Genomic DNA, 17,011 nt, shown 5'->3' with positions numbered 1-17,011 from the left:
GGGGGGAATTATATTATATATATATATATATATATATAAAATATAATATTTATATTATATATATGTATAAAAAGAGAGGAAGTGTGTGTGTGCGTGAGCGCACATGTGTTTATATATAAAAATACATATTTATGTCTATACTTTCCCCCCAATATGATCTCCTGTAACTTCGATCTAGTTTCTAGACTGAGAGCAGGATACATGGTAAATACAGCTACTGACTATGCACTTGAAACTTCCACAGCACAGACAAATTTATCTACCTCTGTTCACGATGTAATCGGAAGTATGAAAGAAGAGCAAGGCTTCTTCATTTGAAATTCAGTAATGTGATCAAAGAATGTCTATCCATTGTAAAGCTTGGTCTGTTTCTGGTCCTTGCTCTAGCTCATAAATGAGCACTAACAACTAGACCACCTTTGTCCTAAGGTCTGACACCTTGAGAGCTTTGAAGCAAGTCATTGATGGCTGCTCAGACTTACAGTCCTTGGGAAAAGATATGCAGATGAAAATGGGCTGTTTCATCATAAAAAACTTAGTGTAAAAGTACTGGCATCATTCAGCCTGTCTTCTATTTCCAGGCTCCACTGAGAAACGCGAGTATCTCCAAGCAAGGTTCCCACAGCTGGATGCTAATAGCTTTGCCAGCTCCCGAAATACTACCTTTGAGCAACATATACTGCGAGTTACCAATGGAAAAGGTAAGTTCAAGGAATGTTTTTCCTTCTTTTGTCAGCTATGCCACATTATGCAGTTGCACTTTGTCCTGGCTTTGTCTGGGATAGAGTTAATTGTCTTCCTAGTAGCTGGTATAGTGTTATGTTTTGAGTTTAAAGTCAAGGATTTTTTTTTAGTTTCTCATGCCCAGCCAGCAAGAAGGCTAGAGGGGCACAAGAAGTTGGGAGGGGATACAGCCAGGGCAGCAGACCCAAACTGGCCAAAGGGATAGTCTATACCATGTGACGTGATACTGTCCTGGTTTCAGCTGGGATAGAGTTAACTCTCTTCCTAGTAGCTGGTACAGTGCTATGTTTTGAGTTCAGTATGCGAAGAATGTTGATAACACTGATGTTTTCAGTTGTTGCTAAGTAATGTTTAGACTATAGTCAAGGATTTTTCAGCTTCTTATGCCCAGCCAGCGAGAAAGCTGGAGGGGCACAAGAAGTTGGCACAGGACACAGCCAGGGCATCTGACCCAAACTGGCCAATGGTGTATTCCATACCATGTGACGTCCCATCCAGTATAGGAACTGGGAAGTGGGGGCAGGGAATCGCCGCTCGGGGTGAGTGAGCGGCTGCGTGGTGTTTAGTTGCTGGCTGGAGTTAAACCACAACACATGTCTAGTATATAAACTGGGGGGAATTGCCAGTCGGGGGACTAACTGGGCATTAGTCAGCAGGTGGTGAGTAATTGCATTGTGCATCACTTGTATATTCCAATCCTTTCATTATTATTGTTATTGTCATTTTATTAGTGTTATTATCATTATTAGTCATCTGTTCTATTAAACTATTCTTATCTCAACCCATGAGTTTTACTTTTTTTCTTTTTTCTTTTTTTTTTTTCTTTTTTCGATTCTCTCCCCCATCCCACTGGGTGGGGGGGAGTGAGTGAGCAGCTGAGTGGTGCTTAGTTGCTGGCTGGGGTTAAACCACAACACACTTTCTAAAGACAAAATGAGTCACTGAAAAACAGTGTTAGGCTCTCAGCAGAGTTGAGTTTATTAAATAGTTGCCTCTCCTTTCATTGCAGGTGTCAACCTCGTGTTAAATTCCTTGGCAGAAGAGAAGCTCCAAGCCAGTTTGCGTTGTCTTGCTCGACATGGGCGCTTTTTGGAAATAGGCAAATTTGATCTGTCTAACAACAGTCAGCTTGGTAAGATGGGGCATCAGAAATACATCTAATTAGGTTTAAGCAAGCGAGACAGCACAACCTATATACTATCTTAACACAGACTAATCTTCAAATTTAGAAAAGCTTTTAGCTGCAGTACTTGTTTTCACTTTTATCACTAACAGTTTATGTGGTCTTTTAAACAAATACCTTCCTGTAGAAGCATGACACTTGGCATTTTTCTGGAAGCCTGCATAAAACATGCAAGATAACTTCATTGCCTTTCTTTAAAATCAGTATAGGGCATGTTGCCCACAAAGTGTTTGGATAGGAAGGTAGTAAGAAGCAGCTTTTATTTCACAGGGCAGTGTTTACCAGTGTCTGTTAGCTTGTAGATTTCATAGATCCTTTGGACTTGAATTAAACTTTTTGCGATGTAACATCTATTTGTAATAAATAAGTGCACTGTAAAACTTAGCAAATGAAGTTCATGCATATACAAGCTGCAGTTTTGCCCTCTGTTCTGGGTAAACTTGATAATTTGTAAAGTGAAAGTAGTTGGAATTTTTCAGATAACTACAGAGAACCTGACCTTGGGATAACCTTAATTTGTTATTTCACTAAATATATGTGCCATTTTGAATAGAGTATGATAGTTCCAGTTGGAAGGGACCTGCAATGATCATCTAGTCCAACTGCCTGACCCCTTCAGGGCCAACCAAAAATTAAAGCGTATTATTTAAGAGCATTTTCCAGATGCCTCTTAAACACAGACAGGCATGGTGCATCAACCACCTCTCTAGGAAGTCTGTTCCAGTGTTTGACCACCCTTTTGGTAAAAAAATGTTTCCTAATACCTAGTCTGAACTGCCCATAACGCAGCTTTGAGCCATTTCCACGTGTCCTATCACTGGATACAGGGAGAAGAAATCAGCACCTCCCTCTCCCCTTCCCCTCCTCGGGAAGCTGCAGAGAGCAATGAGGTCGCCCCTCAGCCTCCTTTTCCCCAAACTAGACAAACCCAAAGTCTTTAGCTGCTCCTCATAGGACATCCCTTCCAGACCCTTCACCAGCTTTGTTGTCCTCCTATGGACCCATTCAAGTACCTTCGCATCCTTTTTAAATTGAGGGGCCCAGAACTGCACACAGTACTGAAGGTGAGGCCACACCAATGCTGAATACAGTGGGATAATCACCTCTCTTGACCAGCTGGTTATGCTGTATTTGATGCATCCCAGGATGCAGTTTGCCCTCTTGGCTGCCAGGGCACACTGCTGGCTCTGAGCCTGCTGTCAACCAGCACCCTCAGACCCCATTCTGCACAGCTGCTCTCCAGCCACTCCTCTCCCAATTTATACTTGTCTGGTGTTACTCGGTCTCAGGTGCAGAATCTGGCATTTGTTCCTGTTAAACTTCACATGTCATTGATGATTGCCCAGTGTTCCAGTATATCCAGACCCCTCTGCAAGGCCTCTTGTCCCTTGAGAGAATCAATAGCACCTCCCAGTTTTTGATGGCACAGGGTCAAAATTAACCTGATTTCTCTTGGATGGGCAAACAAATTTGAATGTTATAATGCAATATGTTAGTGAAAAATTATAAGAATGTTCTCCTGGTGTAGAACAATTGCATATAGCAAGGGTTGACGGTCTCCTTTCTTATGCTAATTTGAAAAGATCCTAGCATCATGGAAAATCCTATGAGCAAGAGTTTCCTGTGGAGATGGACAGGATGTACGTGGGATTCTAGCTCCTCTGTGACTAACTCAGCTCTCACTAGACACAAAATGTCCTTTTTAATATCAGACTGACCATGTCATAGCTTGTCATCTTGACACACAATTTTTGTGAGTGGAGTTTCTGTTAAATTGGTTTGCTTGTAAGAGAACAACCTAATTAGTATAGCATTTAGAGAGTATATGCAAGAATTAGTTTGGAAAATGTAGAATTCTAGCAACTAATGACTGCTTTACTACTCAGTCTTACACTACTGACCAACACAGAAGATAGTCTCTGTTTTGAAATGTCAGCAGCATCAGGTCATAACCAAATTGCTTTTTCTAGGAATGGCTCTCTTCCTCAAGAATGTGGCATTTCATGGCATCCTACTAGATGCAATCTTTGAGGCTGGAAACCAAGAGTGGGAAGCAGTATCAGAGTTGTTGAAAAAAGGCATAAAAGATGGTGTAGTAAAGCCCCTGAGGAGTACAGTCTTCAACAAAGAAGAGGTAGAAGCTGCCTTCAGATTCATGGCGCAAGGAAAACATATTGGCAAAGTTATGATCAAGGTAATGAGATAATGACTTTGATTCTCCGATGTATCTGTCATCCTCTGTAGGTGGCTATATTGGATATTTTGGTCCAGTTCAAGTTGAAATTGTATAACTAGGACAGCACAGGGTTATTGTTTTTACTGTTGACATTGTAACGAATGTAACTGTCGAGTCTGTCACTGATTCTAAAAGGTTCATTCCCATTGCCTGGAGGAACATATTAGGAAAGATAAGAAATGCATTGTGTATCTGATCTTAACTACTTTTTTCTTTCTTTTTTTTCTTTTGCGGGGGGAAAGGTCCAAGAAGAGGAAAAGGAATATCCTTTAAGAAGGTCTGAACCAGTTAAAATCTCTGCCATCTCCCGAACCTCCTGTCCATCTACCAAGTCTTACATCATCACAGGGGGCCTAGGAGGATTTGGGCTTGAGTTGGCACAGTGGCTGGTTGAGAGGGGAGCACAGAAGCTTATACTGACATCTCGTTCTGGCATACGAACTGGTAAGCAAAAATCATAAAGGAGCAGGGAACATGACTGTCTTTCAACAGACCTCAATTTGTAGCATCTCTCCATTTTTAAGTGTCCTATCAGCAAATAATAATGTTCTTGATCTCTTTCCTCTCATGTATGTATTCTCTCGCTTCAAACAAGCTGTTGTCCCCTTTATTCTAAAGGAGGAAGTATCTTTTAACATGACTTCTTTTCCAGCTGCTTCTTTCCTCTCTCGTTATGCTTCCTAATTCTATCAACGCATTTTCTCCCTTACCCAGTATTTCTTCTGCAGCCTTACTTTTACCTTTACCCCCTCTACAAAGTCTGTATCTGGCTACCTCATTGATTTGTCCAGTGGCTGTAGCATGGTGGATCACATGCCACAAGGAAAGGCCTGTAGACTCCTTGGTAAAGATACTCTGTCTTTCAAGTTATGTGTGTGGATGCTTGCTTGCTTTTGCTCCTTCAGATAGCTTATCTGTAAAGATGTGCCCTATCTGATAACATCAGTACTTTTACTTAGTTTGATTACAGCTGCAGCATTGAGATTTCTTATCTATGGTAGTCTTCAGTGTTTCCTCGTACAAATTCAGTCATAACAAAACTTCTGTCTGTCTCTACAGACTTCTCCTTTCTATTGGCAAGTTCACAATCACACCACTTGCACAAACACATAGATCAAATACTTCCACTTCTCAAGTTCTGGTTGTGCTGCTATCATCTGTTGCCATGCTCTAATCTAGCCATTCTTTCCTGTCTTGGTACCCAAATTCTTGTTAATTTCCCTCCATTGTTGTACTTATTCTTCCTTCCCCCGCCTTACATTCTCCCCACTCTGTTCTCCGCTTTGATCTATTCAGAATATTTCTGAAACTCAAGTGATTTCTATCTACTATTCAAGTTTTGTCCAATTTTCCTCTTGTAGATGAATCGGGAATTATTTAGCTATTCAGTCCCTATCTAGTCAGAAAAGCATAAGGAGCAGGTTAACCAAAGCCTTCTGGTTTGTATGCTTCATCTCAGACACTGTTCACTTTTCATTTTTTGTAGGCTACCAGGCTAAATGTGTTAGAGAGTGGAAGGCACTGGGAATCCAAGTGTTGGTATCTACCAGTGATATTGGAACACTAGAAGGAACACAGCTATTGATAGAAGAAGCTTTGCAGCTTGGCCCGGTTGGAGGCATCTTTAATTTGGCTGTGGTAGGTGACAAAAATGCTTAGGACTTGTAAGAGACGGCAGCCATTCAAGTGGCTTTTTTACTGAGGGCAGTCAGGCTTCATACGGTTTTAGATTGCCTCTCTGTGTTTCAAAGGACGCTTTGCTTTGGCCTTACCTGGTGATTAAAGGCTTATGAATCTGGCCCCTGGACCTGGGAAGCAACAGTATTTGGCCAGCGAGCTCAGTTCTGGGATAAGACAAATGTTGCCCAAGATCCCTGGGGACAAGAAAAGTCCCATACAGAACTTGCCAGTTGAAGGCTGCAGTGACAGTACTGAAAAAAGCAGACTTAGCAAAAGCCATGTTGTCCCTGTATTTCAGGACATTTGGGATATGTCTGTACTGTAAAGTTAGAAAAACACATTGCATAGTGATACCCTCTCGTATCTCAAACCACGTGGCAAATTTAAACGGAGAAACTGGAGATATTGAAACTGCACCTTTTTTCTTTTCTCTGCCCCTGCCCCCTCCCCAATAGGTCCTTAGAGATGCCATGATTGAAAATCAGACCCCAGAACTCTTCTGGGAGGTCAACAAGCCCAAGTATTCAGGCACCCTTCATTTGGATCGGTAAGTGTCTGTAGAAGGGACATATGAACTGCTTTTATGGTTATAGAGCTGATCAAACTTAGTTGTTCTAGTCTTGCACCAGCCTTCTACAGTAACACATAGTTAGCAGGTTCTCCTGATGGGGTTTGTCTCTCCTGCTCTGCTCCAAGGGTGACTCGTAAGAAGTGTCCAGACCTGGACTATTTTGTTGTGTTCTCCTCTGTGAGCTGTGGAAGAGGAAATGCTGGGCAAAGTAATTATGGCTTTGCCAATTCTACCATGGAGCGTATCTGTGAGCAGCGACATCACGATGGACTCCCAGGTATGATGACTTTACACATTGCACAGAATAATCTATCTCACCAAACATCCAGAGGACAACCAGCTCACCAGAAACTCGTGTGCTTGTCTGGAATGATAATGAATGTTGAAGGCTCTTTCCTCTCCTAGCTGTTAACCTGAGTCATTCATGTGTGAATGAGTACTGGCCATTTAACAGTACAAAGGAAATACAGGCATTTGTTTAGCTGGGGTTTTTTAACTCCTTTTTGTTGCTGCCATGTGCTTTAGTTAGTTGCCTAGTGTGTTCTTTCTTCCAATTTCTTCTCTAGGCCTGGCAATCCAATGGGGAGCCATTGGTGATGTGGGTATCCTTCTGAAGACAATGGGAAACAGAGAGATTGTGGTTGGGGGAACCATTCCCCAGCAAATCAGCTCGTGCCTGGAGGTGCTTGATATCTTCCTGAATCAACCTCATCCTGTCATGTCCAGTTTTGTCCTAGCAGAGAAGGTCTCTGTGAAAACTGAAGGAGGCAGTCAACGGGATCTTGTAGAAGCAGTTGCGCACATCCTGGGTAAGTGCTTTCAGACAAGTACTGCTAGGCAGTGTCTACCATCTCAATGCTTTCGGAAAGCAGTGGTGCTGCTGTAGGTGCTCTGTTCAGCATCTCCTCCTGATTTCCTGTGGTGTGGGTGTGTTGTGGGACTGTTTGTTTATTTTTTTTCCCTTTACACTGCTGCTTCTCTCCAATAATCAATTTGTTTATTCAGTGTGGGCTTTTCTCCCTTAGTGTGTTTACATACACACACACATGCTTCAGTGTTTTGTTTAGACTGGACTGGTGCCTTTCTCCAAACAGAGAATCAACAAGAAGAGCCCCCAAGAGCAAAATTCTAGGACAGCACATAATACAGCAAATACATGACTAACTTTCTGACTGCTATTCCAGCTTTCAAAGGTTCACCTTGGGGTGTGCCCATGCTGCAAAAAGTAGCTTTTATGTACTTAGTGACTAACTGGTAGCGTATTCTCTTACCAGCTCTGTCATCCCATGTGAACATCTAGTAGCCATAGCTTAACTGTGTGTTACAAGAAGTGCCATGTCCTCCTATGTGTTTTGAACCTGCTTTCTTTTACCATTGTGTCCCCTGTTCTTGTGTTGAAAGTGAATAATCTGTCAACTCTATGTCCCACTTCAGTTGTCTCTTTTGCAGATGGAAGTGTGTACTGATCCTTTGTTTTCTAACAAAAGAGGTGCTGATAAATTGACAGCCTCCTGAGTATTACTTAAGGAATTGTGTGCAGCAACTGGCAGCAAATCTGACCTTGGATAACAGACATGGCTTTTAGAAGTCATTTGAAAGTGTCTGGGAAATTGTACCAGCTGTAGGGTTAGTTTGGAAGGAGAGAGTGTGTGAAGACAACAAAAGGGAGAAGCTAATAAGAAGCCTAATGGTGGGAAGGGTGGCAACATGGGGATGGGGCAGCACAAGGTGGAGGAGGGGAGGAAGAGCTGTAGATGCAAGTGTTGTTATGAGAAGTATTTTACAAGTGAGGAAAGGGTGAGAGATTTGAACAGTGTGAAGGTTGAAAGAGAAGAGGTGATGAAGACTAGAGGAACCACATCCTCCTCCAATGTAATAGACATCAAGTGTTGCAATCGACCATCACTGACACTGATAACTGTTTCATCTCACATTGTAGCTGAGGATTAGTTGCGTTAGGTCTAGGACTGCAGTTTCAGTTAGAGCCTCCAGTATGAAATTGCTCTAGCTGACTGTTATGAACTTGGTCTAGAGCTGAAATGACAATGTTCACAGCTATTTAGCTGGGACTGATGCATCCCCTGTCATAAAGCTATGCACATTTAACATGTACTCTAAAGACTAGATCCCATAGGACCAGTTGTGGATTGTAGAAGAGGTGACTTGTGAAAGCGTTAGGTGATCCTGAAAGGTAATTCTCTGTAGCTGTAGTTTATTCGGGTTTTAGGAGAAAGAAGGAAGCTGAGAAGACTGCTACAGAGGCCTAGAGCCAAAAAGAAGTCGGCCTTTTGTTAGTGTGCTGTTTTTTCCTCAGGTGTCCGTGATGTGAGTAGTCTGAATGCTGAGAGCTCCTTGGCAGACTTGGGCTTGGATTCCTTGATGGGTGTGGAGGTGCGCCAGACACTGGAGAGAGACTATGACATCGTTATGACCATGAGAGAAATTCGACTCCTTACAATCAACAAACTGCGTGAACTTTCTTCCAAGTCCAGGACAGCAGAGGGTATAGTGTCTGGATTAGGGTTGCTACCAGTCACCTGAGTCCAAACAATTAAGCTCCCAATCCATTGCTTTTGTTTCTAGTGACATAAACCTCTATCAAATCATGAAATAAGGTTATAGTTGAAAGGCTTTTAAGTGACAGACATGTCACGGAAGTGCATTGACCATTGGGTCAGGCTTACCAGTTCTGGGGGCAGGGTATAAGTAAGAGCATGAAAGCTGCTTTCTTGCCTGGCTAGTATCTGCCTGCATGAGTACTCATACGCTGCTGTGTGCAGGATGTAATTTGAGACCTTTTACCTGCCTGAGGAATGAGTAGAAAATGTAATGTCATGCTTACTGTAAGGTAAAAGCATATGAAGTTGCTGCAGAGCAGCTGACAATAGGAAGATGCCTATGTCTGTGCCCTGATGTTGTAGTCAGCTCTGGACTAATCCAGAGCAGCCCTGAGATTCTCCTTTAGGACTATGGCTACGTAACCAAGACTGATCCTGAATCTAATTGCGTCTGGTGTTCTTCCCTTCAAAGAGCTGAAGCCATCCCAAGTGATGAAGACAGGCCCTGGCAAACCTCCAAAACTAGATTTGAACAACTTGTTGGTGAACCCAGAAGGGCCAACGATCACCCGTCTCAATGATGTTCAGAGCACAGAGCGCCCTCTTTTCCTTGTTCACCCCATTGAAGGATCCATTGCAGTTTTCTACACTCTTGCCTCCAGACTTCATATGCCCTGCTATGGGTTCCAGTGCACAAAAGGTATCTCAGTTCTTCAGCAACTTGAATTTGTAAACAGAATATTATGAATTTTAGTTGCCTTCTAGAGAGCTTTGTTACTAGACTTTTAAACTCGGAGGATCAAGCATCAGTACCTATAAGTCTGCATAGGGTCATGTCAAACATCCCCAGGTAGCAAGAGAAGTACTAGCTTAGACTGAAGAGCTTATGTATGGGGAAGTGGAACAACTGGATGTTGTGTTGACTCCCTGTTAGCAGATAGCATGCAGGAGAAAAACAAGGTATGCTGTTCTACCTGTCTTTGGAAAGCAGGAACATTAGTATTTCTTGTCCAAAATGTAAGTTGCTAACCGCAATTTAGAAACTTACCTTCAAAATAACCTGGATGTTTCCAGCAGGGTTGTTTCTGAGGTCATGAAAACATAATTGTCTCTGCTAGTGCCTTTTCACCAGAGTCTGTTTCTAACTCACTTCCATGTTCTAGCTGCTCCCTTGGACAGCATACAGAGCCTGGCAGCCTATTACATTGACTGTATGAAGCAGATACAGCCTGAAGGACCTTACCGCATTGCTGGATATTCTTTCGGTGCCTGTGTAGCCTTTGAAATGTGCTCTCAACTGCAAGCACAACAAAATGCTTCCCATGCGCTCAACAGTCTATTCCTCTTTGATGGGTCCCATTCCTTTGTGGCAGCATACACCCAGGTAAGAGATACAAAGCAAATCTGTCTGGGGACCATCCTGTGTCATCCGGGCTCATGTTCTGGGAGCTTACTATTCTAGATATGAGCCATCTGAAAAGCTGACAAGACTTTTCTTGACAGAGGAGTTGGGAGACAGCTGTAGACAGTGAATGCTTAGGGATGACTGAAGAGTGGAAGCATATGGGGGGTGGTCTTCATTAACTGGCAAGGGCTAGGAGAAAAATGTTGCTCTTGCTATGATAAATCATATTAGTATGTCTTCTGGAAGATCCTGGAGCCTGCAAGAGAAGATCCTTGTGTAGGGGTGCTAGGAAACCTTGCTTAAGCCTTCCTTTCCATTTTCATTGTACTTTCTAGAGGATACTAGGCTCTTAGCAATTGCCACCTGCGGATTTGCTTTCTAATCTGTCCTCAAGGGGTCTTCTTCCCCCACCTCAAGCTTCAGTCTATCTTTTTTTTTCTTTCTCCCTCCCCCTTTCCCCATTCAAAGCCCTTTGTTCTGTAATTGTTTTTATCTACCATTCAAGATCAGGCTTATTGCTCTCATATTTGCATTTTATTCTTCTCTTTTCCAGAGCTACAGAGCTAAGCTGACTGAAGGAAATGAGGCTGCATTGGAGACTGAAGCATTGTGTGCCTTTGTTCAGCAGTTTACAGGCATTGAGTACAATAAGGTAATGTTTTGTTTTGTTTTTTTAATATCTCTTTGCATTGCAGAAGAGGGGTCTGTTTTTTTAATGGAGACAGATTCTCAGATATTGAGACTAATGGAAAAAAAAACCATGTTAATATTTCCAGCTGCTGGAGGTTCTTCTGCCCCTGAAAGATCTGGAGGCTCGTGTGAATGCTGCCGCAGACCTGATAACTGAGATTTATACAAACATCAATCGTGAAGCACTCAGTTTTGCTGCTGCTTCCTTTTACCATAAACTGAAGGCTGCTGACAAGTATATACCGGAGTCCAAGTATCATGGAAATGTGATGCTGATGCGGGCAAAATCTCACAATGAATATGAAGAAGGTCTGGGTGGCGACTACAGACTCTCAGAGGTCAGTCTGAGGCCTACTGGTGACTGTTGAGGTTCTCCTTTATCTCCCACTGATAAAGAGGAGCATAGAAAATCATCCTTACTGAGGGAGAAGGGATGAAACCAACCTGAAAGAAATGATCATTCTGCAGCTATCGTGTTCTTACAAGAATTGGAAATCCCCAAAAGCAAATGAGTTGATTGGTTCCAGACACTTTCTCAGGGTAGTGAGGGCCAGGAGAAGGTCTAGCCGCTGTATTAGATAAGTGTTTTCTATAGCTGATTCTTGCAGCTCTCTAGACAGACTTTCGGTAATAAAGATGTTAAGAGAGAGTAACTTGACAGAAGTAACTTTTAGGGGCCTACAGTGAAAGGAGGAGACTAGATTTTGTCCACTGCCTGAGGGCAGACTTTTGAAGAGCAAGTGTCAGCCTTCTGACAATAGAGGCAGCTTTTTTTTAGTTACCTTTTGTGGACCACTTATAAGTTAGTATGTGGGTTTATTATGGGCCTAAAAAAACTTAAGTTTTTGGCCTGTAGTCCAGGTAAGGTCACTGTTCTTTAGCCCCTGTTCACATAAAATGGTCAAGTGTCTTACATTATGCTATGGATACTAGGGAAAAGGAAGCGATTTTCAGAATTGTCCTCCTGCTTCTGGCATCTCCTACCCCTTCAGGCTTCTAACTTAAATTCATTATTGATTCCAGGCTAACTTGTATGTTATTAAAGTTACATAATGACCTTAAAGGAAGATTCATGGTGGTGGGAGAATGATTAGGTGGAGGGGAGAGTTATTTAGTTTTCTTAAGGGCTTGGAAGTAGCTACTTTATCATTTATTGTTTGATACTGTAGGTAAATTATTCTGTTAGTATCAGGTTGGTTTGCTTCCTGCCCAGCTTACATTTGAGTGGATTACCTGCCAGGCTGTCAAACTATTGTGCTTTAAAACACTGTTCCAAACCATGCCCTGCAGCTGATCTATGAAACTGTGTCATTCGAGTAAAACAGGTGCTGTTTTCAACTGAGTTTGATACAGTGGTGTAAACTGTAAGTAACTTAGAAGACTGATAAACCTAAAATACCTAGATAATCAGCTGGTTGTATATTGTGAATGTAAAGGTTTTTTTTTTTTTTTTTTTTTTTATATCTATGCAGGTATGCGATGGGAAAGTATCTGTCCATATTATTGAAGGGGATCACCGTACCTTATTGGAGGGAGATGGCGTTGAATCAATTATTGGGATAATCCACAGCTCACTGGCAGAGCCACGTGTCAGTGTCAGAGAGGGTTAACTTCTGCTTACTTACTGTCAATGGTGAAGAAAATGCCAACAACATTCCTTGTTATGACAGACCCCAAGGAACTCTTCCTGTTGTTCAACATCTCATCTGCTCTGCTGCCAGAACTGGGAAGTCCAGCTGAACTTGATCGGTCTTTTTCTGTCCCTTTCTTGCTCGTCTTTTCCTTTCCCAGCTTTTATGGGTTCTCTTTCCTCCTTCCCTTCCTATGCTTTGTTTTCCCCTACTATCCCTGTCTGTGTTACTCTAGTGCTGTGACTCTGTCACTCTGCACTGCTATGAGGGTTCCCCACTGATGGTTGCTTCCTACACCCTTGGCAGTATGAAAAACAAATTTAGGAGTAGATTTCTTGTGCTCTATATTGTTTTGTCTTAACAGTATTCCAAAGGGTATGTGATAGCACTTGTTGACCAAGCCCAGTGAGCAGGGAGAGGAGCTGCAGCTGATTTCGGAGATACCTTTTGTCTGTGAAGAATCTGTCTGTAGTTAGGTCAGAAAGAGAATTCCATTGAGGCTTTTGTAACTATATTTTTTTAATTTGATATATTCTAAGTATTTATTGTGTCAAACCAGAGACTTCTTACTTGGTTTTAATTTATCGTGGGTTATAGGAGAAAAGAAACATCCCTTTTTGGAGGGGAAGGTTTAATCTACAAGGCAAAGTTGCACATTTGTTAAACAAAAAGTGCATCTTTGGAACAGTCTGATTTCTTTTGTTTGGGTTGTTAGGGTTTTTGTCTTTTTTTTCCCCACTGCCCTGCCCTGTTCAGAAAGGAAAAGGTAGAAAAGAGGGTTCTTGCCATCTTCCACCCCTGAGGAGGGGGGCGGGGGGAGGGCGGATGGTTTGACAGATGCCGCTATATTGAACAGCCTTAACTTGGATTTGACAAAAACAGGCAAACCTATCCCTAGGCAGGTACTTTGTTTGTATTTGTGCAAGGTTCTGTGCTCTGCTGTATCAGAACCTTAGTAAAGTATTAAGACTATTGCTTTACCTATTCCCTCCCACCTCCAGTCTTACCACCCAACCAGACATTTGGAACAGGGTGGGAAATAGAATTCTTCAATGGTAACTGAACAAATCCTCCTAGCCCTGCTCTCCCATAACCAAAGCTCAGGCAAACATACAAGCATCTACCCAAAGCCCCTGTATATTTTATTTAGCACAGGGCTTGCTTAAGCCTTGTGTATTCATTTTCCTCTCAGTAATGAGAATGGAGACCCCACGTAAGTTAGCTAAGTAATCAGTTTGATGGTATGATTTTAAGATACAGTACCTTTTAAAGGAAACTTGCATAAAATTCCATTACAAAATTTCTTGCCTTTGCTATGCTGGTTCTGTCCTTTCCGAAATCAGTAAATCCTTGCTACACTTATGATACAGAGGAAACCTGGGTAGCAACAAAGCACCAACTAGGATGAGCTATTGTGCTTTTCAGAACTGCTTTAAAACACCAGTTCTCTCCATCCCCCAGTGAAGTATCCTGGTAGTACAGGAGCATTCCAGTGACAGGAATGGGTGGCTCTTTGCTGCAGGTTCTGACCTAGTGTCTTTTGCTTATACCACCCTCTGTTGATAGTGGCTGGGTTAACTGGTTTTAGTTTTAAAAAGTATTTCTTTTGTGAAATTTGAAATAAAACCAACATAATATCAGCTTAAAGCATTTCCAAAAAAGTCTTGTTCGTTTTTTCTTTTTTGTGGGGTTTTTTTTTTGTGGTTTTTTTTCTCCTTTGGTCTAAAGAGTGTCTTTTTCTCTTTGGCTTTCCTAGTATTAAACAGAATTGATCACTGGTTGGCTTTTTGTCTTATTCTCTACCACCATTTCTTAATCCTGTGTTTCATCTGGAATCTCTCATTTCTTGGTATAAAGCAAAAACTGCTGCTGGCATATCTTGATTTGGAGTCTGTAGAAATAATAACAATAATAAAGAAGATGTATTATTCTCAAGCATGGCTTCTTGTTGCCATGATTTTGGTACCTTAGATACAACCAAACCACACACCCACAAGATGAAGTGGAAACTCTTAAATTCTAATTCTGGCTCCATTGTTGCAGTTATGGACAAGCCATTAACGCTACTGCCTCAGTTTCCCCATCTGTAAAGTGGGACTAATGGCATCTACCTCAAGGTCGTTGAGAATGTTAGATAGGCAATGGGTATAAATGCTATTAAGTTGTTGGGCATGATAACTAGGTGTTAGGTGGTAATGGAAGGAGGGAAATGGGTAATGTGTGAGGATGAGATGCCTTACAGCTGCAAAGAATCTAATACTGAAGGGTGGCTATGTGAACTGGACATATGTGCATACTATACATGCACGTCCTAGCACAGGATGCTACATAGAACAAATGTAGACTGGTTGGTTGGTTTGTTTTAAATTTAACTACTAGCAGTTGCAGTAAGCCTGAAAAAGTTGAAAAAATCCTACTTGCCTTGGTTGTATTGAAAACCTAGAAGGAAAAAGAAAGGAGTGATTAAGCAAACAAGTACAATAGTTCTGTGCTAAAGTGTTTAACAAGTCTAAATGGCCTATGTGGAGGGAGCAAGGACTAATGCTGTTCCAGCTATCGAAGCAGGAGTTGGACAAGTTCTTTATATAAATACGAATGTGCATGGTCTCATCTAAGCAAAGCTTGAAGATACTGGTTTAGTAATAGAAGTTCTTCGAGAATTACTTATAGCCTCTATGCTCTCAATGTTCTTGTGGTTGTTATTTGAAAAGCAGAAAATTGTTTTGGTTTGGGGTTTCCCCCCCCCCTTAATTGTCTAATTACAAGCTGCTGCCCTGTAACCCATTATGTAACTGGCTGCTGAATACAGTGTGCCAAAAATAAAGACCTTATTAGTGCTGGTACTGCTTGTTGTTTCTCAGTAGTCCATCAGATAGACATAGCTAAAACAATAGTATCATAATGCAAAATCACATACTGCAGTTGCTTGTTTTGAGAAGACAAGGGCAGAAGCAAAGTCCTTCACATCTACCCTCCTGGGTGAAATTGAAGTGGGAGTCTCTTGTCAACTGATGGTTGCTTTCCATTCTCCTTTTCAGCTAGGTTCTCACAGGCTTCTCTACACCATGCTGGTCTTAACCTTGACACTGAAAAACACGGTCCCCTGCTGGCCCTATAAATTTACTTAGGCTCACAAACCCACACTGGTGTGCTGAAATGGTGGGCAGTAGACTTTAAATCTGCAATATAGCCTTAATAGGAAGAATAAGAATGTATAGCACATAGCACATGCATTCATCAGCGTTAAAGCTATTCTTTTCCTTTTCTATTCTACCACCTTCCTGAGGCGAAAGAAATGTGTCTCTCTTGCCAACAACAATAGCGAAAAAAAATGCAAGAAGGGTCACAGTTTAACAGAACTGGTGCCTTTAAACAGCACTATCAGACAGCAGAAGTAGAGAAGCTTTCTGGTGCTGAGATGGAGGTCAAGTAAAACCCAGAAGATTTAGGGTAGAGTAGTGATAAAGGAAGCAGGTGTTTATTTCTTCTGCAGTTAGTTAAGTTACCATAACTGAAGATCGGACACATTGCCAGCAACTCGGGGTCAAAAGAAAGAAAAGAAAAAAAAACCGGAGCAGCTGCAGAAGACAGAATGAGAGTGTTGAAGGAGGGTTGGAGAGGCTGTGTATTTAGAAGAGGAGAACTGGTTGTTTAGGCTTCTAGAAGGTAGTGGAAAATGGTGGAAAAGAATCAGAAAAGTGTGAAGCTTAGCTATTTCTTGCAGCAGGGTTCCTCACAGCCACAAGTGCTAGGAAGTTGGGGAGGGGGAAAGAAATGTAGGCTTTGACAGTGACCTTGAACTGTGAAGGCTGTCAATGGACAGGCTTCAACAGACTTACTGAACAACTGGACTATGCGTGGAACCCTGCTTAGGCTCAGGTGCTTTGTTGTTGCATATAACAATTTGGCGGTTTTCCCTTGTGAAGAAAAAACATCTAAAGCCCTGTGACTAAAGTTACACTCACATTTTGACTGGAGATGCATCATTTTGGATGTTCTGGAAGGTACTGGCAGCTGAGAAGAGGAAATCCTCCACTGTGCTCATCCCAGTGGTGGTCAGTAGCTTTATAAAATGCTGCAGAACTAATGGTTTTGTCGTGGGTGTTGCTATTTTCGGTTCAGTCAGGTGGATCGCTTCCACCTCTCTGCCCTAATCATCCGACACCAAGGACTGGCAAGACCCCCTCGTGTAGTCCAAGTTCTTGTGACGTTCAGCGACGGCCTCACCTTGGTATCTGACAGGGACGGAGGCCAAAGTGCAAAACCAAAAATGCTGCTCAGGCCTCACGCGCTCAAGTGGGGGAGGGTGGGTG

At 42.2% G+C, this 17,011-nt stretch overlaps 2 protein-coding genes across 2 annotated transcripts in view; both read left to right on the top strand.

Moving 5' to 3' along the window:
• The window catches only part of FASN (fatty acid synthase), a 43,624-nt gene extending 30,231 nt beyond the window's left edge, over nt 1-13,393 (top strand). The window contains exons 30-43 of the mRNA XM_010568115.1: nt 582-701; nt 1,754-1,876; nt 3,898-4,121; nt 4,406-4,607; nt 5,650-5,801; nt 6,299-6,390; nt 6,540-6,691; nt 6,981-7,223; nt 8,729-8,917; nt 9,445-9,672; nt 10,136-10,356; nt 10,931-11,029; nt 11,154-11,405; nt 12,540-13,393. Coding sequence (XP_010566417.1) covers nt 582-701; nt 1,754-1,876; nt 3,898-4,121; nt 4,406-4,607; nt 5,650-5,801; nt 6,299-6,390; nt 6,540-6,691; nt 6,981-7,223; nt 8,729-8,917; nt 9,445-9,672; nt 10,136-10,356; nt 10,931-11,029; nt 11,154-11,405; nt 12,540-12,677 — 2,435 coding nt within the window. The 3' untranslated portion in view covers nt 12,678-13,393. The remainder of the gene's footprint in view (nt 1-581; nt 702-1,753; nt 1,877-3,897; nt 4,122-4,405; nt 4,608-5,649; nt 5,802-6,298; nt 6,391-6,539; nt 6,692-6,980; nt 7,224-8,728; nt 8,918-9,444; nt 9,673-10,135; nt 10,357-10,930; nt 11,030-11,153; nt 11,406-12,539) is intronic.
• A 2,723-nt stretch (nt 13,394-16,116) lies between these two features.
• DUS1L (dihydrouridine synthase 1-like (S. cerevisiae)) overlaps nt 16,117-17,011 on the top strand; it is a 15,847-nt gene continuing 14,952 nt past the window's right edge. The window contains exons 1-2 of the mRNA XM_010568141.1: nt 16,117-16,127; nt 16,821-17,004. Of these exons, the coding sequence (XP_010566443.1) occupies nt 16,117-16,127; nt 16,821-17,004 (195 nt within the window). The remainder of the gene's footprint in view (nt 16,128-16,820; nt 17,005-17,011) is intronic.

This window comes from Haliaeetus leucocephalus, unplaced genomic scaffold (assembly GCF_000737465.1).
Source record: "Haliaeetus leucocephalus isolate CR32 unplaced genomic scaffold, Haliaeetus_leucocephalus-4.0 Scaffold238, whole genome shotgun sequence".
NCBI lineage: Eukaryota > Metazoa > Chordata > Aves > Accipitriformes > Accipitridae > Haliaeetus > Haliaeetus leucocephalus.
The sequence above is the reverse complement of the archived record's forward strand: the minus strand, read 5'-3'. Positions and strand labels throughout refer to the sequence as shown.